The 27,646-nt window shown below is 37.4% G+C and overlaps 1 protein-coding gene across 6 annotated transcripts; it reads right to left on the bottom strand.

Moving 5' to 3' along the window:
* Positions 1 to 661: 661 nt before the first annotated feature.
* Positions 662 to 27,646, bottom strand: mitfa (melanocyte inducing transcription factor a). Of its 6 annotated transcripts, XM_005450156.2 has the most exons (10): positions 27,523 to 27,646; positions 22,688 to 22,937; positions 6,396 to 6,596; positions 6,204 to 6,299; positions 5,953 to 6,058; positions 5,564 to 5,647; positions 5,157 to 5,213; positions 4,880 to 4,955; positions 4,503 to 4,650; positions 662 to 1,602 (listed from the first exon to the last, which is right to left on the bottom strand). In XM_005450156.2, the coding sequence occupies exons 1-10, from the start codon at positions 27,534 to 27,536 to the stop codon at positions 1,198 to 1,200; spliced, it is 1,437 nt and encodes a 478-aa protein (XP_005450213.1). In that variant the 5' UTR covers positions 27,537 to 27,646; the 3' UTR covers positions 662 to 1,197. The 6 variants fall into 6 exon arrangements, with proteins under 6 accessions (XP_005450213.1, XP_005450214.1, XP_003442832.1 ...); XM_005450157.2 differs by lacking the exon at positions 5,564 to 5,647; XM_003442784.5 differs by lacking the exons at positions 22,688 to 22,937; positions 27,523 to 27,646 and adding an exon at positions 7,276 to 7,797.

Genomic DNA, 27,646 nt, shown 5'->3' with positions numbered 1-27,646 from the left:
GTATAATGCCCTCCACTATCTCACATGACTGCATCACATGACAAAATTGTGTCATTGTTTTCGAAAAGGCTCCGGGTTCACTCTCCACACTGCAATGCGAAAACTGCATTTTCAGATGTATCCGCTTTGGAGAGCGTTTTCAAAACGCTGCGTTTTCCTTGACCAAAGACGGTGTGGACGGAAGGCCAAAATGGAGAGAAAAGATGCGTTTTGAAACGAGAACGTATTAGTGTGGACATGGCCTGTCTTCATGTTTGGTTTCTGTTCACAGTAAACATTCTTTTTGTTTTCCTGCAATGAGGTTGTAGTGAATGTTCTCACCTGATTACTGTAATTACTTTAATATGTCTTTCATATATCTTGCGGTTTTACAATTCTCTACTCAGCCCTAAATGCTAGTATCTTCTTCTCAGTCCCTCCACAACACCCTGCATTGGGTTTTTGTCTCTCTGACCCTTGCATTTAAGCTTAACCTTGACTGGATTTCATCTGCATGACTTGAGTTTGACACATGCTCTATATTGTCATTTTAAAGAAGCAAAAAGCAAATCTCAAAGTGCTAAGTGCTTGTATAGCACCAGATGCTTTTCCACTGATCTCATCAGCAAAACCACATGTAACTTCAAAAGTTCTACCCAGTAAATGAGTATAATGTGTTTTATTATGTGGCCCTTTTTCTAAAAGATTGCTCTTTCCTCATAATACAACAACCACATAGTGTAAAAATTACTTTAATTTAAATAATACATGGATTTCTAATACCAAAACTTTTAATTTCTAAATATTTATTATATGTAGTATTTCCAAATATTACAACATGTGCCACATTTTGGACTTTATCAGCCATACATTTTTACATATGCATACTTTAGTCTTTTGGCATTACCACCAGGTTCACTGTGTATTTAGAAAATATATGAAAAGTTTGAAATATGACAAAAATAAACAGATTTGCAAGTCCAAAATAAGATTGTAGTCATGTTTCACAGACACTGTGTATATTACATGTCAAGTAATTTTGAGCTGTCTGACTATGTAACACTTAAAACTTCTACACCAGTGTGGACAAAAATAAGAAAAATTCAATTTAAACATACCATGAGTTCTTTAATCCATTCACAGTGATATCTTTAATGTAGGCGCCACACTGGTGAGTTGCTACAAAATGTAAATGTCAGTGCAGCCCATGCTGTTGGGCTAACATCCATGCTCTTTCTCTTCCAGACTTGAGCTGGAAGTGTGGTGGCTGTCGATGTTGCTGGAGATATCTGGGGACATCGAGGACAGCAGGGGATCACTGGGGGAAATTGGCCCTAGGCTGTTGTCCCTTACCAGCTCCTTCATTTTACACGCACTAGAGCTGCCGTAAGGGCCGGGGTCCCCCGCATCTGCTGGTATATGGTCAAAGGTGATGGTGCCGTTGTTGAGGTCTAATGTGGTTGGAGGGGACATGTCAGGGGCAGAACTATGCTGGTAGAGCTCTGATGGGCAGTCACCAAGGACGGGCTCCTGCTTAATGGCACGAGCCATTAGCTCTGACGTACAGACAGTTGGGGATGACACCACTGTAAGACCATGAGCACGGGCTTGGATTTCCAACTCCTAGATAGAGATAAAAACGGTGGAAATATTGCACATGTTTTAACACTGGAACAAAAAGTACATCTACGCTAATCAACTTCAAAATCATGTTTTGTGCAAATTTACTAAGCCAGCACAAAACCTGGAACATAGAGCAAAGAAAAAAATCCAACTAAAGGCATCTTATGAAACTCACTAATGGTAGTGCTATATCTTGTTTGTAAAGTGCAAAACAATTGGTGAAAAGATGAAAAGGGGGAGGATGCAAATACACTGCCTGGCCAAAAAGTCGCCACCTGGACTTAACTAAGCAAATAGGTACGACCTCCTATTGGACAATTACTGCATGGGCGATTATTGTTCAGCTGGTTATTTAAGCCCAGCTGGTGCAATGAGTTGGTTCTCATTTCATAAACAGCTTTGTTGAAAGACGAATCTTGTGGTCATGGAAAAGATGTTAGTGTGTTTGAGAAGGGTTAAATCATTGGCATGCATCAAGCAGAGAAAACATCTAAGGAGATTGCTACTAAAATTGGGTTAAGAACTGTCCAACACTATATTAAAAAGTGGAAGGATAGTGGGAACCCACTGTCTTTGAGGAAGAAATGTGGCCTGAAAAAAATCAAATCGAAGAAAAACAACAGTATCACTGCAAAAACTCAAAATCTTACCAAGAGTATTTGTCTTATTTCTAGTCAAAATCATCTCATTACACTTAAAATAAGACAGAATCAGCTAAAGGGCAACATTTCAGTAAGCTAAAGGAACTTGTTTCAAGACAGTAAATCTTAAAACTAGAAAAAAAACTAGACAATTTTCACTTGTTTCTTTTTTCTACTTAATACAAGATATTTTAGCTTGAAATAAGTGAAAAATCTGCCAATGAAACAAGTGAAAATTGTCTAGTTTTTTTCTAGTTTTAAGGTTTACTGTCTTGAAACAAGTTCCTTTAGCTTACTGAAATGTTGCCCTTTAGCTGATTCTGTCTTATTTTAAGTGTAATGAGATGATTTTGACTAGAAATAAGACAAATACTCTTGGTAAGATTTTGAGTTTAGAAATCAGGGCTAAGTTCAATAGTGAAAGTAAGAGCATTTCCACACGCTCAATGCAAGGGGAACTCAAGGGATTGGGACTGAACAGCTGTGTAGCCATAATAAAACCACTAATCAGTGAGGCTTCAAATTGCTAGGGAGCAAATGGAAGAAGGTCACTTGGTCTGATGAGTCCAGATTTACCCTGTTCCATAGTGATGGGTGCATCAGGGTAAAGAAGAGAGGCAGATGAAGTGATGCACCCATCATGCTTAGTGCCTACTGTACAAGCCTGTGGGGGTGGTGCTATGATCTGGAGTTGCTGCAGTTGGTCAGGTCTAGGGTCTAGGTTCAGCAGTATGTGCTCCAAGGAGGTCAGCTGACTACCTGACTATACTGAATGGCCAGGTTATTCCATCAGTGGGTTTTTCTTCCCCGATGGAACGTTCATATTCCAAGATGACAATGCCAGGATTCATCGGGCTTAAATTGTGAAAGAGTGACACAGGCTATGCCCACACGTACATTTTTGAAAACTGAGATTTTCCGTTTTTAAAAAAAAATTCCGTCCACATGTGCAGTTTTGAAAAAAATATCTCCGTCCACATGTAAATGCTAAAAATGGCTAATCAGAAGTCTAGAAGCCTGGGAAGGAAAGACTAAACAGGGTTTTGTACCCTCACAAAACGTTAAGTACTTCCAAAAAGTTTTTGTTCCCTGGAAAGGCAGATAATTTTGTGTTACTTTTCAAGCGCCTTCAACATTTCAAATGTTAATAACTAAAGATAGTATTTTGGTTGGTGTAGAATCACAACTTAGGAATGAACAAAATGCATACAGCCTACATAAATTTGAATTTTTAAAAAAAAGTAAATTCATTCAAAACCAACATCGGGATTTGGGTTGTGACAGCAGCTGTCTTGAATGTAGAAGGCACCTACGAAGTTCACCCTGACGCCTTTCTAAATGGAGGGACAGTAACTGCGTGTGTATATGTAAGTGTGTAAAATAGTCAGGTTAACAGCAACAGTATTTTGTCTATATCCGCCATTGTAGAAATAATCACATATAAACAATAACGTGGCGCACAGCTTCACGTCAAAAAAGGCGCACACCTTTGACGTTGCATCTCTGTTTTCCTCATCCAGACGTAAACGCAAAAACTGAGTTTTCAAAAGTCTCCACCCTGGCAGGAATTTTTAAAAAATCTCACTTTTCAGTGATCGAAAACGTTTACGTGTAGAGGAAAGGTGCATACGCATAGAAAAATCTGTGTTTTCAAAAATACCAGTGTACGTGTGGACGTAGCCATAGATTGGCCACCACAGAGTCCAGACCTCAACCCCATTGAGAATCTGGATGGAAATAAATCTTGTGACATTGCAGAAACTTATCGACTTAGCGAATGCATGCTGTAAAGGCAGTCCAACAAAATATTAGAGTGTGTGACCTTTTTTATTTTGGTGGCGACTTTTTTTTTGGCCAGGCACTGTATGACACAAATTACTCAAAATTGGCTGAAACGTCTTTTGAATAGAATACTTTTTTTTTTTTTTTCCAGATAAAACCTTCTCTGGTTTTGCACACAGGTTCTTTTGCCACCCTTCATGCTATACCTGCCAAACTATACTGGCTGCTGGAATTAATAGGATAATTCCTTTATATATTAAAATGTCAAACACAAGTAGCTTTCTACATATTACCTGTAATAGATGGATTAAAAGAACAAGCATTTGTTAATTTTGTGTAAAATACTGTACATCTGGGATCAAGTAGATTTTTGCAGATTACTGCAACTAATTTTATGGTTTTACTTTAAAAAAAAATCATGACCATAATACTTAAAAAAAACCTACATAACGTCTGCAAAGTCTTAGAGTGACCCACCTGTATACGGAGCATAAGATGCCGATTTGCGTGCTCCAGCTTCCTCTGTCTGCACTCAAGCTCCTTGGCTCTCTGCTGCTCTCGCTGTAATTTCCGAATGTAGTCCACCGAGGCTTTCAGAATAGTGCCCTTATTCCAGCGCATGTCTCTGGGGTATACATGAGACAAATATCTACAGTCAGAGTCAGCTGACCAGCTGACCAAAACACCTCAGGGTTCTTTACATCCTGCTGAGCAAAACGCCGATTGCATTTTAAAGAGACTTTGACACATTAGGAAGTTAAAACATGGTTAATGCATGAATCACTACAGTAGGCAGACAAGTAGATGGCTGGGCACATGCATCCATTAGCATGAATATATGCAAAAACACTTACGGATCATTTGACTTGGGTATTAAGGTTCCCAGCTCTTTAATGCGATCATTGATGTTGAATCTCCGTCTTCGTTCAACTAAAATGCAAAGTGAGCACATGAACTGTGAACACAGATTAATATAACTTTACAAAACAGCTAGAAGTAGAAAATTAAGTATAAAAATAACAAGCTATTTGCTTTTTAGGATATTTAGGCGAATGCGTAAACCACTACACAATGAAGCTACTAAAATTAAACATAAAAAATTGAAATTCATTTATATTTTGATTGCCTTACTTAAGTTGTGGTTGTCCTTCTTCTGTCTCTCTTTTGCCAGAGCACGAACTTCGGCCTCTGTGAAGCAAAAGATGGCTGAATAGCAGTACTTTAGACAAAACCATTGGATTACAATGTGATTTAGATCACAGTAAATGAATTCATTTTATAGGTTTGTATTTCACATGCTCTAAGGTTTGTTTAGCATATTTGAAATCTGTTAATCACAAGCATTACAAAAAGTAACAATCTGAAGGCTAGAACTGGAAAAAAGCTTAAAGTTTGCACCTCAGTTTTTGCAATATACAGTAGTATAATGTGTGCAATTTAAAAATACACAAAACACTCAACATACAGTTTCTGAAAGTGAAGTTTTACAGTTTACAAAACATTATGTCTTTTTTTTCTCTTCATTTTGCTTTGCTTACCTACTGGAAAGCTCTCTGGCCTTTGATAGTTTTCATACTGGCCACAGGATCCAGGCTTGTCCAGTACTTGCTTCATGGCAGGAGCTGGAGTAATTATTTGGCACATGATTGACTTAACAGTATTTTGTGCACTTCTAAATTGCACACAATATTGACATCAGTCTAAAGTAATCTATGTATTTAGATGTAAAAGCGTCTGAGTGGATTGGGATTCCGTCATAAAAAAACAAGGTTATGCATGTATTTTATCAGCAGTAAATTTGCCATTAACTTTTTAGATACAGAAAGGTCACAGAAAAGTGTACTAAACTGAGTGTCCACAAATATACCTGTAGTAAAGGCTTATACTTTTTCTAATCCAAACGCTCATAAATTGAGTGTTAGTTTACCAGTGAATTCCCTTTTAATGTTGGGTGGACAATTGTTGATGGAGAGGCCTGGTAGCTGGAGACTTTGGTTGGTGTATACATCCAATAAATTTCCCGACACAGGTAGCTGTTGGTGTTAAAAACCTGTCATTATAGTGTCCTCTTCAAAAGAGCAACTGCCATATATTTTATTTTAAACTCAAAGAAGAAAGTGTCAACATTACACACTTTGGTATTTATTGTAATTTTTATTTTATCTTCAAATAAATTACCTGGTTGTTCATTTGGATTCCTGGATCCATCAGTCCAAGAACATCTTCGTTGTAGCTTGACTCCAAGCTAATAATATCATCAATGACATCATCCATCTGTATAACACAAAGGCACATTTCATGAAGTCCTAACTCTCTGTCGAGACATCTGCATGTAAGGATACTGAATATCCTTGAAGTGAGCAGGTATACCTCTTTCTCACAGTTGGAGCTGAGGGTGAGCAAAGCCATGGGACTATTGGGTGCACTGCTGCCAGGACCGGGTGGCATACTGTGTTCGGGGGGCTGGCTGCCAGCTTTACCACCCAGGGTGGTTGACAGATACTGCCTCACCTGCTGCCGCTGAGCCTGCTGGATGTGGTATTTGGTGGGACTTTCCAGGTGGGTCTGGACCTAAGTGGCAAAGTCATAAACATTACACCACATTAGTTTTGGATTTATTCTTTGACTCATGTGATACAGTTATGGGTAAGGACAAAAATACACTTTCACATAGAGAAAAAAAAAAAGATTTAAAAATGAATGTTTTCATTATAATAATTCCAAACACCTGTCCCAGTGTGGTAAAAGCACAAATTAAAAATGCAAGAGTTTAAATGTTCAAATGTTTCCAACTTCAAAGTTCAACTTACAAACCCAAATCAATCACACTTTACTACTCTGTTACATTAAAAGTTCCCTTGAAACCACCTTTTAAAAACCAAATAATCTAACTTGCTTGCTTTGCAACATTACGGTGATAAGATGTTGAAATGTCCAAGCAAAATTTCTTTTACATCAAGCTCTCTTTTCTTTTTTTTTTTTTTTTTCGAAAAGAGCACTATATAACATTTCAGCACCTCCCCAACTCATGCAGCAATTTAAATACGACTCAGTGTAAAACAGCTTCCCTGTCGTCATTTAACCTAAGACTTGTGAACCGGGTACACATAATGAAGTATTTAGAACTCAACCCTAACCCTCAACCCTAAGCCCTATTTTCAATCGCAGGAAAGATGTTTGACTCTTTTGATATAAAAATCATATCTACTCTTTTTTTTCTAAAATATTAAAATATGTCAGCCCATCTCACCTGATAGTGGCTGTATTCAAGCATCTCCAGCATGGTTTTTAGGTATTTCAGAAGTTGAAAATAATGCACATACAGTACAATCCCTTTATCTTGTTAGCTTACACTGTGGTCCACAAGTTAGCTTGTGCAAATCTGACAGTAGTCACTGGTCCTGCTTAATTTATCCAATATTTAAGGCTCATTAGTTATGCAAGTTAAGAAATGGAGGAGGACACCAAGACTCATCCTCCCACTCCTGTGTTGTTCCAGATTAGCTATGAATTTATGTCTTTATAGAGCCCATTTGACGTCACAACTTGCAGCTCACAAAGGAGTCTTTCTACTGGTTGGCCAGTAATCTGCGAACCGAAGCTTGCTTAAGGCCAGCTAACATTTAATCTTTAGTTCTGCTCATCCAGTATAAAACATTATTTGTTCTGAGCACCCGAAACACAATTGACACCATTGTTCCACTACGATCTAGCCATACGAAAACTCAAACGTATGCTGTATTTCCTAGCCCCATCCATTTAAAACATTTTTTAGAGGTTAATTACATTTGACCATCAACAGTTAAAAGTTAAAGTCACATTGATATTATATGTATATATATGTCTAAAGTGAATGTCTTGGTTTAGCAGCAAAGTATTTTTTCATTCCTGTTTTTCCTATCTGGCTACAGTTTTGTGCCGCCTAGGTCAATTCTCTTTGTATTAAGGAAAATTAACTTGGAACTGAGCAAAAGTGAACAGGGGTTTATTGCTTTTCAAATCTTTTACTGAACACGCTTCATTTTTGTGAATTGGTTGTCACCAAGTTCAGTCAATGGTGCACTGCATTGAGCCCAGAGGGTGTGCTGAATGACTTGGAAAAAATGTTTTGGCCAGAGATGCATGAAGCGTAACGCTGGTGGAAGTCGCGTTGTTTTCTTCAAAAGCAAACTGAAAAATTTACACAGATGGTCCTGATATGAATAAATCTTTTGAACAAAAAAATGACAAGTTGACTTGTCTTACATAAAGAACCGGAAAGTAGTGACCCCTTATTGGCCCTTAACAAGCATAAAAGATGGAACATGCAGATAATAATACTGAAAGCTGGGAACCAGTGCTATTTTACCCAGCTTTACCAGAAATGGTACACTTCTGTCGCTGACTAGAACTATCAGGAACAAAAGATAAGAAACAAAGATGGGGAAACAGCCGAAAGGCATTACTCAGGAATAGAATAGTTCCAATGCTTGTCCAACAGGTGGTATAGAGCCACATGTTACACACATATTGATGACACTTTATATGAGTATATTAGGTAAACTGTAGGTACTGTGTTTATCCAAAAGATTGATGCTTAACTTGTGTTACATGTAAAATAATATCTGGAAGCAACAAGGGAACAATGGTGTGAAAAAATAAAACATTGCATTTTTATGCTGGCTGTGCTTTTGTCCTTTAAGCATGAAATACATAAACAAGATGATTTAAATAAATATGTCTTGCGGCCAAGCTGCAACCCCTGGAACTGGAAAATGAATTCAATGTGGAAGTGACACAAACTGCAGCTCCTCTAGCGGCCCGTGTGGCTGACTTCAAAAGCGAGTCAGAGCGAACAAACCTACATGTTAATTTGCTTTTTAATGCCAGGAACAAAAACAAAATTGCTCTTTATGACTATTTTCCTTTCACCTTAATAACAGGCATCATTTGACCTTTGACCTTCTTCTATCAAGAGCGTCCCACAGTGCTACAATAACGTCGAAGTCCAGGAATCAAATCACCTTGTTGGAGCAAACGAATTATTTTATTTATGTAAAACTGTGTTGTTGTTGGCATTTTTCACAGATTCAACTGGAAAAAATTGGAACAAATTATGTGTTTGTAGTTTTTCCTTGTTATACAATATTTGAAATTTAAAAACTGTCACGGCTAACGGAGTGAGCCGTGTGGAGAAATAAATGAGCAGGCACTCGCTGAGATGCGAAGGAGGTTTATTGTAAAATAAAACAGAAGGAGAGAATGGCAAAATGGAACTAAAGATAATCTATACTGGGTTAAACTAAACGGCAAACCTGAACACAAAGGAAGGTGGGCGAAGGCACATGAAGGTAGACAGCAGGGAGAACACACAGAAGATACACAGGGAGATTACACACAGGTGGGGAACACAGCTGGAAGTAATTGACAAGACGAGACAGGGGAAGCAAAATTTCACGAGACACGGACCTTCACAATAAAACAGGAAACAAGAAACAATTGACAAGGACGCAGACTTAACCCTGAACTAAACCTACACTAAACACGAGGGCACAAGACACAAGACCTGAGAACAAAACCCTAACCAGAATAAACTGAAACATAGGATTATAATATTCAAAATGAGATAACTAAAGAATCAGAACATAAACCATAATACAGATAAATACCAAAATACAAGAAACTGAACATGCTGGGTCAAATGACCCAAAACCGTGACAAAAACAAACAAACAAACAAAACACTACATTTTCGGAAATATCTGTGGGTGTTTTCTTGTTTGTTTGGTTGTTTTTTTTGTACTACTTGAACACTAAAGTGGCCGCCACATGAGATGACAGTGCCAGCAGTGGCCCACAGGGCATTTAAGTTATAGATGCTTCCACTAGGGAGTATCATTCGAAGGCAAAGCATACATTTTCATTCCTATGCAGATGATACCTAGCTTTCATATCTATGAAGCCAGATGACACACGCCCATTAGGAATGTCTTAAAGACATAAAGATCTTGATGGTCTCCTATTTCCTGCTTCTAAATTGAGATAAAACTGAGGTTATTGTACTTGGCCCTACTAGCCTGATATAATATATTATTATCAGGCTCTCCTAAAATCTCCCTGAAAATCATTCAGGGTCGATTCAAAATGCTGAAGCAAGAATGCTGACAGGAAATAGAAAGAGAGAACACATTTCTCCCATATAGGCTTCTTTACATCGGCTCCTTATTAAACCAAGATTTGGAAATCTCAGCCCAAGGTCTTGAGTAATCAGGCCGCATTTTATCATAAAGACCCCATAGTACCATATCACACCAACAGAGCACTTTGCTTTCAGACTGCTTGTTTACTTTTGGTTTCTAGAATGTTTAAAAGTAGAATGGGAGGCAGAGCCTTCAGCTTTCACTACAGCTTTTCTCTGCTTTTAAGATCAGGCTTAAAACATTCCTTTTTGACAAATAAAATGACCCTGAAACCTCCCTTAGTTACGCTGCAATAGGTCTAGGCTGCTGGGGGATTCCCATGATGCAACATGTATACACCATCTACATTTAATCATTAGTTATTATTAATCTCTGTGTTTCTTTCTTTCACAGCATGGCATTTGTTCTGTTTCCTTCTCCTCAACCCAAATTATTAATGAACATTTTCAATGTTAATGTTGCTAATGTTCATGAAAACAGACTAACCATTTTCACTGTACTGCTACTATTAACAGTTTTTGCAGTTTTAATGAGAAACTTCATCACCACATTTATTACATTACATTTTATTTAAGAAGGACAAATAAAGCCCGTATTCACAGACACCTGTCTTTTCTGTTTGTATAATAATAATAGTGCTGTTCAGGATATTTCACTCATGATGACAAGCACCATTAGACTAACTGTGCATGTTCTTGTACCACCGACATGGTGTCAAATTTTCAGGCCATACTTCACAGAGGGATAACATTGATGTCACGCCAAATTATTTTCCATTTTGGGCCCTGCAGATTAACCATTAAATAAAGTTCCACAGTGCTACCAGTAATTAAAGCACTGATTTGAAAGCAGATTCAATGTTTTTGCTAGGAAAACTGAAGCATCAATTATTTACACTATTTTAAATTACATTTTGTGATTGTCAATAATGTTTTATGTCTGCTTTTACAAGCAGAAAACAACAGCAAAGCAAGAGGTACTCTGCACTGAAAGCTCTTTGTGTGCTTCTTTTTTCATGATGAAAAATAGTACACTATCTCTATAATCTCACATTTATTCAGAGATCCTCTTGATGACGCTTTTTTGACGAGGGAGCTCATTAATGCCTATATGAGCCACTGCATCTCATGTAACACTGATAGAACACGGAGCGTCACGCCTTTGTCTGAATTAGTGGAAACTCAGTAAAAGCTTGAGAGGTGAGCACAAACAGAAGAAGAGCCCCCTGGCTCGACGGAGGTTTATACAATAAAACAGAGAAAGCATTCTCTGCAAACTCATAGTAGAACGTTTCTTTGTCTCTTCTTCACAGCTTGGCCTTTTCCTTCAGCAAAACCTTTGGGTCTAGAGGGAACTATTAACAAGGGATGTATTTCATCTATCCCTACAGCAAGACGAGCTCTCACTTTATTCACAGACTCTTTGTGAGACAGAGGTTTATTACCTTCTCAAGGAAAGCACATGGGTTCGTGCTTTAGACAAATGCCTTTAGGACCAATAACATTTCGAGATAGTCGTCACTCTTTGACCCCTGAAAAGAAATACATCCATTCATATCACTCCACCAGCCCCACTCCACTGTTTCTAACTTCCTTGGCAACCAGCCACACTCAAAGCATTCAGTCAAAAGGAAGATGCTAATTGTGTGAGCTAACATTTAAGGATATGGCTACAGTAGCAGTCCTGACTACTTAAGATCTTTCCTATCTTAGGCAATGCGAGTCAGTAACAGAAGTACAGTGGATGGATTAAAAAGTCAGGCATTAAATCAATTATTTTATAGTTCATATCTTGAGTTTGAGAGAACAATATTAGTGCAGTAAAATATGCTTTTCTCTGATTCAGCCATGTGCTGAGTGAATTTGAGCATGGTAGCAGCATATCCGTTTGTGATATTCCTTCCTTCTTTGATATTCCACTATCAGCTCTCAGTGATATTATTGCAAAGTGGCAGCATTTAGGAACCACAACAAGTTAGCCACAAAGTGGCAGACCACGTAAAGGCACCAATGCTCTGCAGACTCAGTAACTGCAGAGTCCAGCCGTTCACGGATTTATATGTAAAACTACAGAGCCCCATGGTTTACAATAAACACACACGCACACAAAAAAATGTGATTTCTCTGGTCACTGGTCAAGCTAAGTCCGACTGAAAGTAGTATTAGACATATCCAGGACATACACATTTCAGTGCTATCAAAGCACTACACGACTAGTAATGGGGTCAACAAAACTATATAAAACATAAAAACAAAAATGGAGGACCACAAAAGTTAAAATGAGGCCCAGAAGCATCAAAAAGTCATCTGTAAATTCTTTTTTTCTGTTCTTTTCCAAGTAAACCCACAAAAATAACACTAGTCATGCTTATATTTTGGATCAATTTTTTTATTGTGTTCATTTAAAAGAAAAAAATTAATAACACCTTATAATGAATTTAAAAATACTATACTAGCAAAAAATACTAAAATTTTCTTCTGTGTAATTTTCAGTAGTAGAATAATCGATCTCCAACATAATATCATTTTTGTGAATTTAAGCTGTTGTATTTATGGAAGGAATTCACATAAATACAAACACAAATATAAAAGTTTGTGTTTAAGGTGACAAATTTCCAAAGAAATATTTTCCTGACAAATGTAAGACATAAGCTGTGATTATCTTTAGTACAGGTATTATTACCTTGACTTTTTTTGATAATTCAGTAGAGAAAATGTCAGTGCCCATAAATGATGCACTGCAGGATTTTAGCATGTTCAGTTAATGAACAATTAAATCTGATATATTAATGCATGGTACCATCAAATTCGTTATTATTTTTTCCATGTCCTGTAGCCTGATATTTACACCTTTAGCACATTCCCTTTTCCTTCGTTTCCCTTTTCCTTCCCTCACGGTGCAGAATTAAATAAAGTTGTGGCCACAGTACTTCAGAGTGTAATTACTGCTCTACAAGGCGAGTGATAATAAGTGCAGTAGCTTGATATTTTTTTTAAGTGGCAGGTAATTTTAAATTCAACTTTACAAACAGATTAACAAAGATCACTAAATACAAAAATATTTCTCCACAGTTTGTCAGAAAGTCTGTCTGCAAGCTAAAAACATCTCATTGGAACTTCATACTATTACAGATGTAAGGTAAGGAAAAGGGCGGGAGATGTTTAGTTATTCTCCATAGTATAGGATATAGTATTTTCCATAGGATATTTATAAAGTGGAAATTCAAAGCTTATGTGCGATGTCCTAATTCATTTTAGATTTTTTGTTTGTTTTTTAATAGTCAGATACATGGATCTATACATTGTTGCTAAAATTATATTTATTGTACAATGTCTTTTAAAGCAAAAGACATTTTTTTAATCAAAAACTGCTGTACTAGATCATTTGGTGTCGTTTGGTGTAGTGCTCAACTATTTGTTTTGCAGTACTGTGGTAAAGTCTACAGTAATGCTTGATACTGGACTCTGTGTCAATTTTAGGTAACATCAAGGGTAGCAGATTAAGGTGCTGATGCTGATTAGATTCATATAATGAGTTCTAGCTTTTTAAGGCTAGCTAATGCTTATGCTAATGCTAGCTTCAAAGCAGCTGTAATAGCTCAAGTAAAATCTGCATATCTTTTTGAATTCAGTTTGATAAATCCATGAAACACAAGGAACATCAGACTACCAGCACAGATCATCTAATCTCTGGATGTTCACAAAGAAAAACCTATTGTGACATAGAAAACACATGATGTGACTTATTTGTAGTTGATTCTTCAATTCACTCTGCACTGCTAGACTTAATCTTAGGGTTCCTCCACCTGCCAAAACCTATTTGAACCCCTACTCATAACACCGTGAGACATTAAGAAGCAGACAGAACATACTTTAATAACTTTTACACATCTGAACAGACCATAGTAGAATTATTAAGATGGAGTTTTCACATTTCTGTTGTGCCTAGTATTGTTTGTATTATATAACTTTTCTAATAATAATAATAATGATAATAATGTCCATCCATCCATCCATCTTCCGCTTATCTGGGGCCGAGTCACGGGGGCAGCAGTTTAAGCAGAGAAGCCCAGACCCAGAGAACAAGGTGCTCTCAGGCCAGCTGAGACATATGTCTCCAGTGTGTCCTGGGTCTGCCCCGGGACCTCCTCCTGGTGGCATATGCCTGGAACACCTCACCCAGGAGGCGCCCATGTGGCATCCTTGTCAAATGAAGCTGAACTCCTCACTCTATCTCTGAGGGAGAGGCCAGCCACCCTTCGGACAAAGCTCATTTCTGCCGCTTGAATCTGCGTTCTCATACTTTCAGGCACTACCCAAAGCTTGTGATCAGAGGCTCCAGTGCGAGCTGGAGGCCACCACTTGATGAAGCCAACAGAACCACATAATCTGCGAAAAGCAGAGACGAAATTCTAAGACCGCCCAAGTGGAAGCCTTCCACCACTTGGTTATGCCTACAAATTCTGTCCAAAAAATTATGAACAGAATCGGTGACAAAGGGCAGCCATGGCAGAGTCCAACGCCCACTGGGAACAAGTCCAACTTATTGCCGGCTATGCAGATCCACCTCTTGCAACGGCTGCAAGGATCGAATCGCTTGTAGCAACAGGCTAGACAAATACGTGACCCGGGAAATTCATTGCCACAGAGGACAGAATTGGGTTTCTTTCAGTGCTTTTTAATATCAATAAGGACCAAAATCTGTAAGAAACATATTGAATAGAGGCTTTATTATATTCCTCAATTGCCATAATTCACTTATGTTGACATGATTTACTGATACTGGCACACCAAAATACCAACATATTTGGCAACATAAGCAGATCACAAGAATATGACAGAATACACTTTTCTGGAAAATGGAAAGTGCTTTTCCACTTTGCTTTAGCTGTTTATTCATTGCACTGTGAAGAACATTATGATCAGTTTGATCATGATTTGCAGCGTTTGGCCGAGTACTGCACACAAACTTCTGTCAGCAACCACATTAACATCAAGCAGCAGTGACTGGCCTCCACTGGCAGCCATAGATGCCCATAACATTAACTCCTCTGTGTTTGACATATAACGTGGCATATGACTTGTTATTATGTTTCTCAGCATCCCTGTACTTTTCTTTTCCCACCACTTTGTTAATATTTTGGGGGGGCACTAAAAATATTGGGGTGGCACACCAAGAACCGAATTTCCAGTTTTATTATGATGTTGTCAAATATAGGTTACTTGAAAAATCTGGCAAAAAACCAGAAAAATAATATAATTATATGCGTAGATAATTTCCAGGTATTAAAGTTGATGTCACTGAAAATAGGTACATATGAAAACCAATAAAATAATATTTTTTAAATCCATTATAATCGGTTTTGATTGATTGATTGGAAGTCCCTGCTGAACTAGTCAGTACATGGAATCTTTTAAACATGTTTTATACATGATTGCTAATTTATTCTCTCCTAAAGCGACTGCTCCCTCTATGCTGTTTTCCCCTCAACTTAATAATGGCGTCCTTCAGTTGCATTGCATTTATTTGGACTTCACATTGAGGATTCCAATAATAGCTTCATTCCTCCACATATTTATGTGTTTAATTTCTCATGAGACAGCAAGCTTCCATTTGACAATGAGCCGTCTCATTCAATTGTCCTGTTACTTTTGAAACTATGTATGATGGTAATAAATGAACATTTAATGTAATGCTTTTGTTAAACCCTTTGAATTAATGCTGACAATCAGCCCTTTAATCAGATTTTACCCTGGGTTAAATTCAAATGGTGCTTTAATCAGCAGAAATTAAGGAAAAAAAACTATCATTCTTCAAAAACATATCGCTGTATTTGTCTTTGAAGTTTACACAATGATATAGCATTTAACAAGACAAAGCAGTCACATATTTTTACACAACCGCAGCCACTGTTATTCCAGAAAACCCCATACACAGAACACAATCTGCTTTCTACTGAAGAAATGGCCCCCATTAAAACTTTTAATGTTGTTGTATAGGTCGCCTCCGCCTCCCCCATAGCTGCCCACCCTCAAGGGCTCCTCTTTTTTACAAGTATCAACTTAGCCTTTGTTCAGACGTTTTGTTCGTTTGATGTAGATACAGTTAAGAAATCCTTTGCATATGTTGTAATAGAATACATAATAAACATAAATGTTACTGCGAGGCCTCTTTTTGAGAAAATTGTTTATTTTTCAAGAAGGCAGCAAAAAGTCTCATATCCAAAGTGATGGTAAGAAGGATTTTGAGTTGAACAACTACACTATGTTGTTTTGACATGGCCTGAAGGAGTCGGTTTGCTCTCTTGCCCAATGCCCTCACTAACACTTCTCTTTAGCAAAGAGCAGCTACAGCAGAGACAGGCCAATTCATTAGGAGGAGGAGTTTGGGACAAAGACATGTTCTTTTTTCTTTCCCTAAGGCTAACGGGTAACATTAGAAAGAATGTAACATCCTCTTCCAAGAATGAGACACACAGTCCAGTCAGTGTGGGATTAGAAACATGCACTTGCTTAAGTTACAAACAACAGAGCTTAATTTAGCAGCTACATAAACACGCTGTCTGGCTGTCATGTCTGATGTGGGAGCTTTGCACTCGACTAAACCTTGAGTTTTAAAATTGAAATTTTAACCAAGCAGTGTACATTTCCATCTTGCCATAATGAGAAGGGTCACGCACTTCCTCAGTGTCAGAATTTACAGATGAAATGCAGTAATAAAAATATACAAATGCTATATTTTATGTTTGGAAATTCGGTCATGGATTTTGAGACTTGTTGAGACATGTCCTACTCTTGTTAAACATTATCTCGAAGGATCGACTGGCTCTTCGAAATTGAGAACAGAGCTTTAGGTATACTCTGAGAAATGTAACAAACAAAAGACTCTCTCTTAGCTCGTTTACAGCTCAGTCTGAGCCAACCCCAAAAATCAAATAGTACAAAGATCTAGCATTATTCAGCTTATGTGCCTGAAGTTTGAGGAAAAGGTCAGTGTAAACCACAAAAGGCTGCACGTGGACTTGAATCTGATGGGTTTTTTTATTTAGGGCTACACAGTGCCATCAAATGACTTTGGAAAATCTTTGATGGCACTGTTGAATAAATTCAATTTTTATGCATGAAGATTTATGAATTTAGTAATTAGTTTACATGTTATTTTAAAATTCTAATATAAGACAGATCATATAAAATAATCTTTTAATAATCTAAATAAAGGCAAACTACCAAAAAACATCCCACTAGACATAAGAATCATGAAAACATAAATACAAACTCAGAGTTTAGCACTGAACATTATATTATATAAGGAAAAATGGTTATAACTGCCACATGAAAACATGAAAAATGTGACTAAAAATGCAGTTAATACAATGGACAATGTACACTCGCAACTAGTATAGCACAATTCTGTACACCTTTTGTGTACAGAATTGTTATTCTTAATTTTTCATGGTGTCGAATAAACAAGGTTCCACCACTCCCTAAAGGTGCTCTGTTGGACTGATATCTGGTAACTGTGGATGGCATTTGAGTAAAGTGAACTTATGGTTATGTTCAAGAAACAAGTTTGAGATGGTTGGAGATTTGTGACATGGTGTGTACATGCAAAGGGATGTACATGGCCGGCAACAATACTCCTGTAGGATGGGAATGACGCTTAGTTGGCACTGAGGTGCTCAATGTGTGTCAAGAAAATATTTCCACACCAACACTGGCTTGATACAAATCAAGCCATGCTTTCATCTTGTTTATGTTAAATTCCTACCCTACTATGTGAATATTGCAGCAAAAAGAGTCATCAGACCAGGCGCAGTTTTGTGCATTCAGAGATGCTGCAGCGATGCTATTCTGCATGCCTTGATTATGGTTATTGTTGCTTTCCTATTGGCTTGAAGCAGCCTGCAATTATATCATCAATAAGGCATTTTCACCCGGAGATATTTGTTAGACCATTGTCTAAACCCTAGACATCGTTGTGTGGGAAAATCCCAGTAGGCTAACCTGTGTGCTTCAACAACCATTCCACATGCACTGAGTTTGTCCCACATGATTGGTTTAGATATTTGCATTAACAAACAGTTAAGCCAGGGAAACCAAACAAAGTCAGGTAGTACTGGTCACAGTACCAGGTAGCATCGAACTGCCAAAACACTGTAGTTCCTCTAATAGCCTAAACTTAAGAAAAAACTGTGCAGGGGTTACATATTCATACAACTCGCCCCTTTAACTTGTATTATTATTGTTGAAAATAATTGAGGCACATGGCAACTTTGAGTGGCGATTACCTTCTGACTCTGAAAGAGTCTCCAGCAGTTTCAGGTTAAGACCACTTCCTATTTGTACCGGTGTTCCACAGGAATCTATTCTTGGACCTCTTTTATTCACTTTCTATATAAGAAATATTATCTTTACCCAACTCAATATCACAGTAATAGACATGCCAGTCAACATTTGCCCCTTAAACATCATTCAAGAAAATCAAAGATGACGATTGAATTTTTACATAGGAACAAATCTTGATGACTATAGATTGTACAATCTATAGTTTTGTCTACCCTAGCTTGTGGCACTATTGTTTATATACATGCTTCCACATCCGCCTTGAAGGCTTGTGTATTACGATTTATCACAGGTGATTTTTTTCTCACTAATCATTGTATCATACATAAAGAAGCGGTATGATGCTCCCCAGGAAACTGAAGAGAGCCGCATTTTATGATATTTGTTTACAAGGCTCTGCTGAAAAGATTCCCTGCTTCCCTCAGCTTCTTTACGGAATTTAAGCATGCGACTTACGATGTCCCATTACAGCCATGGATACTTTGATGCTTATAAATGGACTGAACTACAAAAAGTTATGAAACTGCATTTTCTGATTTCACTGGAACATTTCCAGAGATAATATTTTGTGTATAAAATAAAATTTAACTTCTTTTTCACACCTTTCTTATTGTGTGATCATGTATAATGTGTCCTTTTATTATGCAGCTGTCTATCTCAGTTTTTGTATAGCCTTTGTGTACACTGGTCTCACCTGAAATATAGAGCTCAATCTCAAATAGACTCCTGTTAATAATAACCTTCTTACTCAAATATGGTCAGTTCGAAATAACTTTAACTGATCGCTTTTTATGTTCATAGTTTTTATGTTAATTTTGAATAAAATGACATAAACATAAGTCGTATGCATAATGAGCTAGATAAATAAATAAATAAAATTATTTTTAATCATTAATCCTTCCAACGATACCATGCAGAATCCTACCACAAACCCAGAAAATGATGGCTTGTGAGCAACTTTGATAGGAGAGAAGCCAGGTGGGACATCATGTGCGACAGAGCTGTAAAAACAGGTGTAATGCCTATAAACAAGTTAACTGATACCCTCGGTCCTCTTGCTTCTCATGTTTCTCACTCTGTAAGGAATCTCGGAGTGTTTTTAGATAGCGCCTTTAAATTAGAGAAGCAAGTGTCCACAGTTGTGAAAACAAGTTTTTATCCGTTACGTGAAATTGCCAAAGCTAAGCCCTATTTCCTCCAAGAGACCTAGAAACACTTATTCATGCCTTCATCACCTCTAGACTGGACTACTCCAATTCTCTCTATTTGGTTCTCCAACACTCATCTCTCCATCGCTTCCAGTTAGTCCAAAATGCCGCTGCACGTCTTTTAACAGGTGTTAGATTGTATGAACACATCGTTCCAGTTTTAGCAAATTTACACTGGCTCCCTGTAAAATATCGTAATGATTTTAACATTCTTTTACTTACTTTTAAAGTTTTAAATAATATGGCGCCTAGTTATTTAAACGAATTCCTCAACATGTATGAGCCCAAAAGAGCACTGAGATCATCTAGCCAGATGCTCTTAGCACAACCAAGGTCTCGATTGAAGCATGGAGGAGATCGGGGCTTCGCAGTAGCAGCACCCAGACTCTGGATTAATCTGCCAGAGGAGATTCGTACTTCAGAGTCTATTCAGTCTTTTAAATTGCGTCTTAAAACTCACTTTTTTACTTTGGCTTTTAATTCGAGTTCAGTATGAGTACCATCAGGCCTGTTTTATGCTTTTATTCTTAATTCACTGTCTTCTTATTTATCTGTATTTGTTTCTAATTTATCTATATTTGTTTCTCTATTGTTTTCTCTTGTTTTTAACCGATTGTGAAACACTTTGGTCAACTCTGTTTTTTTTAAATGTGCTATACAAATAAATTTTGAATTGAATTGAATTTGAAATTGCACCTGCACACATAATAAGAGAATTTTATTCAAACACAGCCGAAGCAAACAAGACAAAGTTCTGAAACTTAGAAGGTGGACTGGCAGGCAAAGTTTAAATAGGTGCTGATGAAGCTTTTTCATGTCTGTATGTTGTTCCATGGAAAGTAGAACAGACGTTTTGTAACAGCTCTGATATGATCTTAGAAGCCACAGTGTACGCACAGCACAACCCCAAGAAGAACAGTTCCAGCTCATAGGCACAAGGAAGCTTTCCTATCCGTTGTGCACCATGGAATCAAAAAGCAGTTATTATTGCATAGTAAGATGTTAAACTGCAAAAAAATCACCTTTTAAATATTTCTCTAACAAGTTTTCAAACTGAGTGTGATTTGGTTTTTAGATGACCTGAATATAATTTTATAAGCAGTGCTGCCAGTCTTAAGTAGTCTGAATTTTAGCTGGTCCTTAAAGCTTGAGAGCAGTGGCACTATCCCAAACATGGGATAGATCAAGTATTTCTTATCTTACATTTTACCATCAAGTCAAAATGATCTAAACTATTAAAAAACAGTCCACTAAACAATCCATCCTGATATGGCATTGCAGCAAGTCTGGTTACTCAAATAAGACATTAGAGTTTTGTGTTGCTACAGTTACTTCCCAAGGATAACATAATAAATGGGATTTAGTTAATTCATCCCACAATTTAGCAAACACTTTTGGCTGAAGCAGTAGCTCAAAAAGAGACAAAATTTCTGTAGGGTTACGAGTAGAAACAACAACATTATCGATTCCAATAGGGGTCCACATCATGCATTAAAAAACTTAAATGGTAAAGGTTAAGGATGTGGAACTACATTATTCTATTTGTTAAAAAAAAGTGTAAACATTATCTCAACTCGGGTTATTTTTTAACAATATTATAGTTATTGATACCATTAGGTCTGACAAAAAAGAGGCATTTGCGTAAATTAAAGGATTTGTTTTTTATTAACAACAATATGTCTTCACTTCATGTTTTGGTGTTTTATGACCCCAATTTCTCTGCAGCTCAAAGCTGTCTCCTTGGTTATGAAACTGCCAAACATCAAACCCCTATCATCATCAATTACCAGCCGTCTGCACCAAAATTTTAGCCCTAACTCAGTCAAATCCAAAAACAAAGTTATATGCAGTTCTGTGAAACCCAATTGTTAACACTGCTGAGTGAGTGCCTTTGTCTCAATCCCTGAACTGGTTTTACACTCGATTCTCACAGGGGTCAGAGAAAGCTTGACTAATTAAGGGCCCCCCATCCCCTTTTGGACTTCAACTGAGCTTTATGTTTTCACTTTCATGCTCCAGCAGCTCTGCCTGGTACTTCTAAGCTAATTTTGCACTGAATACATGTCTTAAGGGGTCTCTCTGATAATCCAGACAGACAAGGTTCAAACTGTCAGGAAGTGTTTGCCCACATGGCATTTCTGTCTGGGTTGTGTGAAAGTTATGAAGTATAAGAAAAAGATCCTCCAAAAGAATTCCATAAATAGTCTGCTTTATTACAGCAATGTTGTGTTTTTCCATGTAACAAGTAACATTATGGCAGGTTTAAACACAATGATATATCAGAGCTGCAACACATCAGCAAAAAGACTGTGAGCAGCAGGAATGAACCCAGTGAAACACAGAGATGGTAAAGACATTTTACTTTAACTCAGATACACATCAAATCTGTAGAGCCAATCCATCAGCTACACACCAACTATAGTTAAAATTTTCTTACAGCCTCTTACACACTTAAAATGCAGAATGTACAAAATCATACTTTCTCTTCATCTCAAATCTGGAAAAATAACTATATTTGAAGACCTTTTATTTTAGGAAACTAATATTTATAACTAATATATATGAGTTTTAAAACCAAACTGTATTTGTGCAGACTGAAAAATGTGTACACTCACACTTTCAGGGTCTATCCGGTCATTCCAGGACTCAGATGAATGAAAATATGTCAGTGTAGTGGAGCAAATAGGATTAAATGAGTTTAATGCCAAATGTCTGGAAACAGGAATTCTGTCAAGAGATAATCCCCTGTATGGAATTAACACAGTCCCCTCTTTAAAAAACTGTATTTGTCCATAGTCCATAATCGAGTTGAAATTGTGATTTAAAGAAGAACAAAATCATTAAGCAGGTTTTGGAAGCAAGGATCAACTGGAGAATACCCATTACTGATCACCAGCGACTCAAGCAGGTTTTCCAGAGTCTTGGAAGTCTTACCTTCAGGTCCTTTATGGATGACTGACTCACAGCAGAACGGCCAGGTGGAGGCGTCAGGTGGTGGACAGACCTGTGTTGGGCGTTGTGGTGAAGAGGGTCACCGGACTTCTTCTTCCTCGCTTCCCTACACTCTAGAACCTGGTAGGGGGGAAACACTGGCATCTCTTGGAGTTGGACCTGTGACATCACGGCCGGTAGAGGGGGGGAATCCTGGCAGCGCTTGTAGAGGCCATGCTGGTCCAGAGGAGCACTGTAAACACCGGCCCACCCAAGGGCAAAAAACGGAGGGAGGAGTTAAACGAGCCAGGCTAAACAAAACGCTGGTGTGTATGTACTTGGCCAATGGCATTTTTTCCTGAGCCATCCTGAGTCACTGAGCTATATGAAGTATTGTAGTAGAGCACAATGTAATGATTGAGCAAGAGGGAAGCCAGAGATTCTTTTACTGAGAACATGTTATTGTTCTATGAATGAGGGTGAATGATGCATTTATACTTCATGGACTGTTATACACTATAAGAGGGTGGGTAATTATCTATACAACCCTGAACACTGGTGTAATCTAACTGATTAAGTATCCTAAAATAATATAGAAAGCATTACTGCAAGAAATGTCCGTTTTCTTTTGTAACTCTGCTTTTGGTTTGTAAAAATATCAAGATTTGGGAAATACACCATGATGTTCATTAGGTGCTAACTTTGGCAGTCCTGTGGTGCTACACTGGGCTTTACAGCTATTCAAATGGCCAGTGCTATCTTTAGCACTATAAAAAAGTGCCAATGCTAATAAGCATTTAGACCAAACTATTAAGTTACCAGGCAATAAATGTTCCACAAAGCTAAGGGAATTGCGCTATAATTCCTGGTTATGGGTTCAGCGCATTATGCAACCTCTACCATGTTACTCATAGTAACTGACCACTGGACCAAAGGTCACTCAATGGAAAATCAGTAATTGGTTCCAACTTGACCCCCTGAAACATGAAACGTCTTTTCATACAGTAACTCTAACATCTTTAATGAAGCCATGCAAAACTTTACCTTCATAATGTGAAAACATTGTTAAATCAATATGTAAGTCAAAACAAAGTTGTGTTTCTCATGGGACTGTGGCCCAGCGTTTAATATCATTGGGTCTGCTTGGGTTTCCATCTATACTCTGCCAAGTCTGAAAATTATTTCAGGGAAATCTAATGCTGACTATGAACCGTCAGACTCCAAATAACCGATCAGCTTTGAGGTGTGAGGCAGTGGCTTGGGCCTTTGGAAAACCTTTAATAAACATTGCAGATTTACTCGTGTGCAAAAACTCGGTCTGTCCTCTGAGAGTTCATCCATTCAAATCCATATATATATTTCAGCAGACAGCAGCTGCACATCCCAAACTGAACTGGGTCTGGCAGTGCACACGCTGTCAGGATGAGGCATTCCCTCAGAAAATGATCCTTTTGATAAAACCACTTCAAATCCTCTCAGCCTGCGCAGCTGTGTGATAATCGCACTAATTAGGCTGGCATGTCAAATCTAGCCTCGGTCCACAGCTATTGCTTTTACATCACCAGCGAAAGAGCTTCAGGAGAAACTCTCTTTTTTCTTTTTTTACGCAACCTATTTCACAGAAATCTACATCTTGTTTTATTAAAAGTGATTATTTGGGGTCTTGCTTATGAAAAGTAAGTTCCAGTTCATTAAGTTTTCTCAGTCGTTTTATAATGTTCAGCGTTTGTGTGTCGTATATTGATTTTCCATAGAAAAATACCTTCCATTCGGCCTTTTAGAAGATACAACGGTTTTCATGCACTTGCTATGGTTTAAATCATACTTGTGTTATAACCATATTTTAAAAAGCTGAGTCATGCTTAATTTAGTCTGCAGTTCATTTGTTAAGGTTCAGTGAGACTGGCTGCATTGTCATTGCTGCCTTGCTGTAAATATCAATAAAAAATCTATTGAAAATCTAAATAATTTGAATTATTTTTCTCATTTCACAAGAAGCTGAGTTACTGTGAAATAATCCTAACTCGAAAAAACAGAAACTGATTTACGCTGTCAGGGTTTAGGACGTATGTACTTATGAGTCAAAAAAGCAAACACGCAAAGTAATATAATTTTTTTATGCACAGATCCATATTATGCTCATGAGCTTTTGTTTTTAAGTGTAAAATAGTGAGGTATACATTTAATTATATTTTGTTTGGAAAATTGGAAAGTCTTCTTGAAGGACATACAAAGCTCTTCTTTGCATGTTGGCTGCCTTTTGTTCTGGTCTCTATTAAGATGATCCCACACTGCTTCAATAATGTTGGGGTGCAGGCTCTGGGCAGGCAGTTTGATGACTGATAGCGCTTCATTGCATGTTTTTTATTCAACTATGCTTTGACTTTTTTGGCAGCATGTTTGTGGTCATTGTAATCTCTGAAGAACAAAGCCAGTCCCAATCACACTTTTTCCAGATTGTGTTATATGGTGGATCTAAATTTGACTTTCTGAGCTCATAATTCCACCAATTTTGAAAAATCTCTCGCTTTAGACACCCACTGTTGTACGTCTTTCCTGGCCTCCTCCATTGGATTCATCACTCTATAAGACCTCTTGCCAATGACTTTAAATATGTAAATATGGCTACCTTTGACAGCCGCCCTTCTAGTGAGACCATTTCTGATGAAACTCCTGCTTCAGGAAATGGATGGATCAACTGAACGGCCTGATATATCTGCGCCAGGAATTTGCTGGATTTCTTTTTCCATTTTCTTAAGGACCTGATTCTCAGGTACTCTTCATCTGCTGTAGATATTTTAAAGCCTCGTCTAGTTTCCTCAAATGTTTTAAGGACACACTTTGTACAATGCCAAGCTTTCAGCTTCTTTGGGAATCATCTTGTTGGTGCAAAAGTACAATTTTATATCTGTCTGTTAAACTTTGTTATCTTTAGCTTTTTCCATAGATACAACAAAAGAAATGAGAAAAAATCACATGCTTTTGCAATAGACAGTAACAGTGCCTAAAGACACAATTTAAAAGTCGTCAGTTATGTGTAGATCAACACTGTTTCATCCCTTAAGTTCTTTTCTTATGCTTGAATGATTAATAAGTCAATTGAGCAGTTTAAAAAAAACAAAACAAAACAATTTCTTTTAAACGTTCAGGTACGAGGATTTTATTTATTTTTTTACATTATTAGCCTGCCAATTTTGTCCTCTGCCATAATGGGAACACACTGTCCAAGGAGAATGTAAGTGTGGAGTAAAGTTAGCCTCCCCAATAAGTTATAAGTCTAGAATGACCAGATTTCCGACAAAGGACTGTTTTTGTGTGAGGTGATGCGGGGCATGTACTAAGCTGAGAAGTAGTCTGGAATTCTGATAGATATAATTGGAAAAAAAAGCATACATACTAGGCAGGCTACAGTATGGTCTTTCCTTAAATGTATTTTTTCCCATTTTAAATGGAAGCTCGAGTTTGTTTTCTCAGCCCTGTGTTCTCATGTCCATTGTTCTCTTGCTATAACAGCTGGTATTCCAGCTGCTGTTCTATGTACTAATCCATCAATGAATACAACTACAGCCACAATGTATTTTTTTCAAAGATATGAAATGCTAAAGGATGAGGACGTTAAAACACTGTTTACATTGTTTAAGTGTAGAAAACAGACTACTGGAAACAAACATGCAGACACCCACATTCTCTGCCCAAGTGGATCTTATCAGTCACTCAACATCCTACGTTGGGTCATAATTAAGGAAACAACCATCTTCTTCCCATTTACAAAAACATGCTGATGCACAGTGTACATGGATAGTCATGTGATGTGCATTCATTTGTCATAGTTTGAGGTTTTTGTTTAGTTCCTACTTTATTTTGGAATCTCTGATTTTATTGAATGTTCCGTCTTTTAGCTTTATTCATACTGTTATACCATATACTGTTGGAAAATTGTCTTTCAGTGTTCCACATCAAACTTTTCTAAGTTTTTGTTTCCTTTTTCTTGTTCCGGTACAGCAGACTTTTGATAAAACTTTAAGGACTTTAAGGACACATTTTATACATATTTTCACCAGTCATAATGATCCCAGAAAGTGAATATGGCCATTGTGTAACAATACTTAAGCTTAACTAGTTTAAAAAAGAGAAACGCCATTAGTCATGTTTTGCTTCTCCATTGTGGTTAGTGTGTTCCTTACATCTGCATGTGTTTGTTACTTAAATACAGAACCAACTTTCTGTCATAGCTAAACCTTTAAAAAAAGTGACTTCTAATTGCATATATGCATACACGTGCCCGAGCAGATTATCATTTGTCTTATTGTAATTGCACACCTGTGTTTCCTAAATTGATTGAACACATATTTAGTGCCTCTGTGAAAATTTGACTAAACAATAATGAGCTGATGCATCACAAGTATAAATAAATGGATTGTGTCTACAGCAAAATTAGTCCCACAGAGTTGTTTGTGAAATTAAGATCTCAAATTCTCCAAAAACCTTTTGTCTTTTGATTTTATACAACTACAGGCCATTTCTCTACATTCGGAATTTAAGAAAAAGATTTACATGCATGTGCAGCGCAGACACACAGCTGATGTGTTGCCAGTTGTTGACATAATAAAGTACCAATTTAGTCAATGATAAACAAGCTTCAGTTAAGTTCAGTTTCCTTCGGGATTAATAAAGTATTTCTGATTCTGATTCTGATGTAGAAAAAGGGCACGTGAAACATAGCGTTAAGGGAAACATAGCTGAATTTTATTCTAAACCCAAGAGGCGCATCGACCCAAAATAAAAAATCAAACAAAGACAAGAAGATATATTAACAGAGAATAAAGGAGGCTTCTTACCTTTTTATTTTCATGATAGTGACTCCAGGATTCACCCTTTACCACTGCTTCTGATTGGGGAATTAGATCCTTTCTTTTTTTTTTTTAAAACGAGCTCTAAAATGTCAGAAGTGACACAACGCTG

Source organism: Oreochromis niloticus, linkage group LG5 (genome assembly GCF_001858045.2).
Source record: "Oreochromis niloticus isolate F11D_XX linkage group LG5, O_niloticus_UMD_NMBU, whole genome shotgun sequence".
Taxonomy (NCBI): domain Eukaryota; kingdom Metazoa; phylum Chordata; class Actinopteri; order Cichliformes; family Cichlidae; genus Oreochromis; species Oreochromis niloticus.
This window is presented reverse-complemented; position numbering and strand designations above follow the sequence as displayed.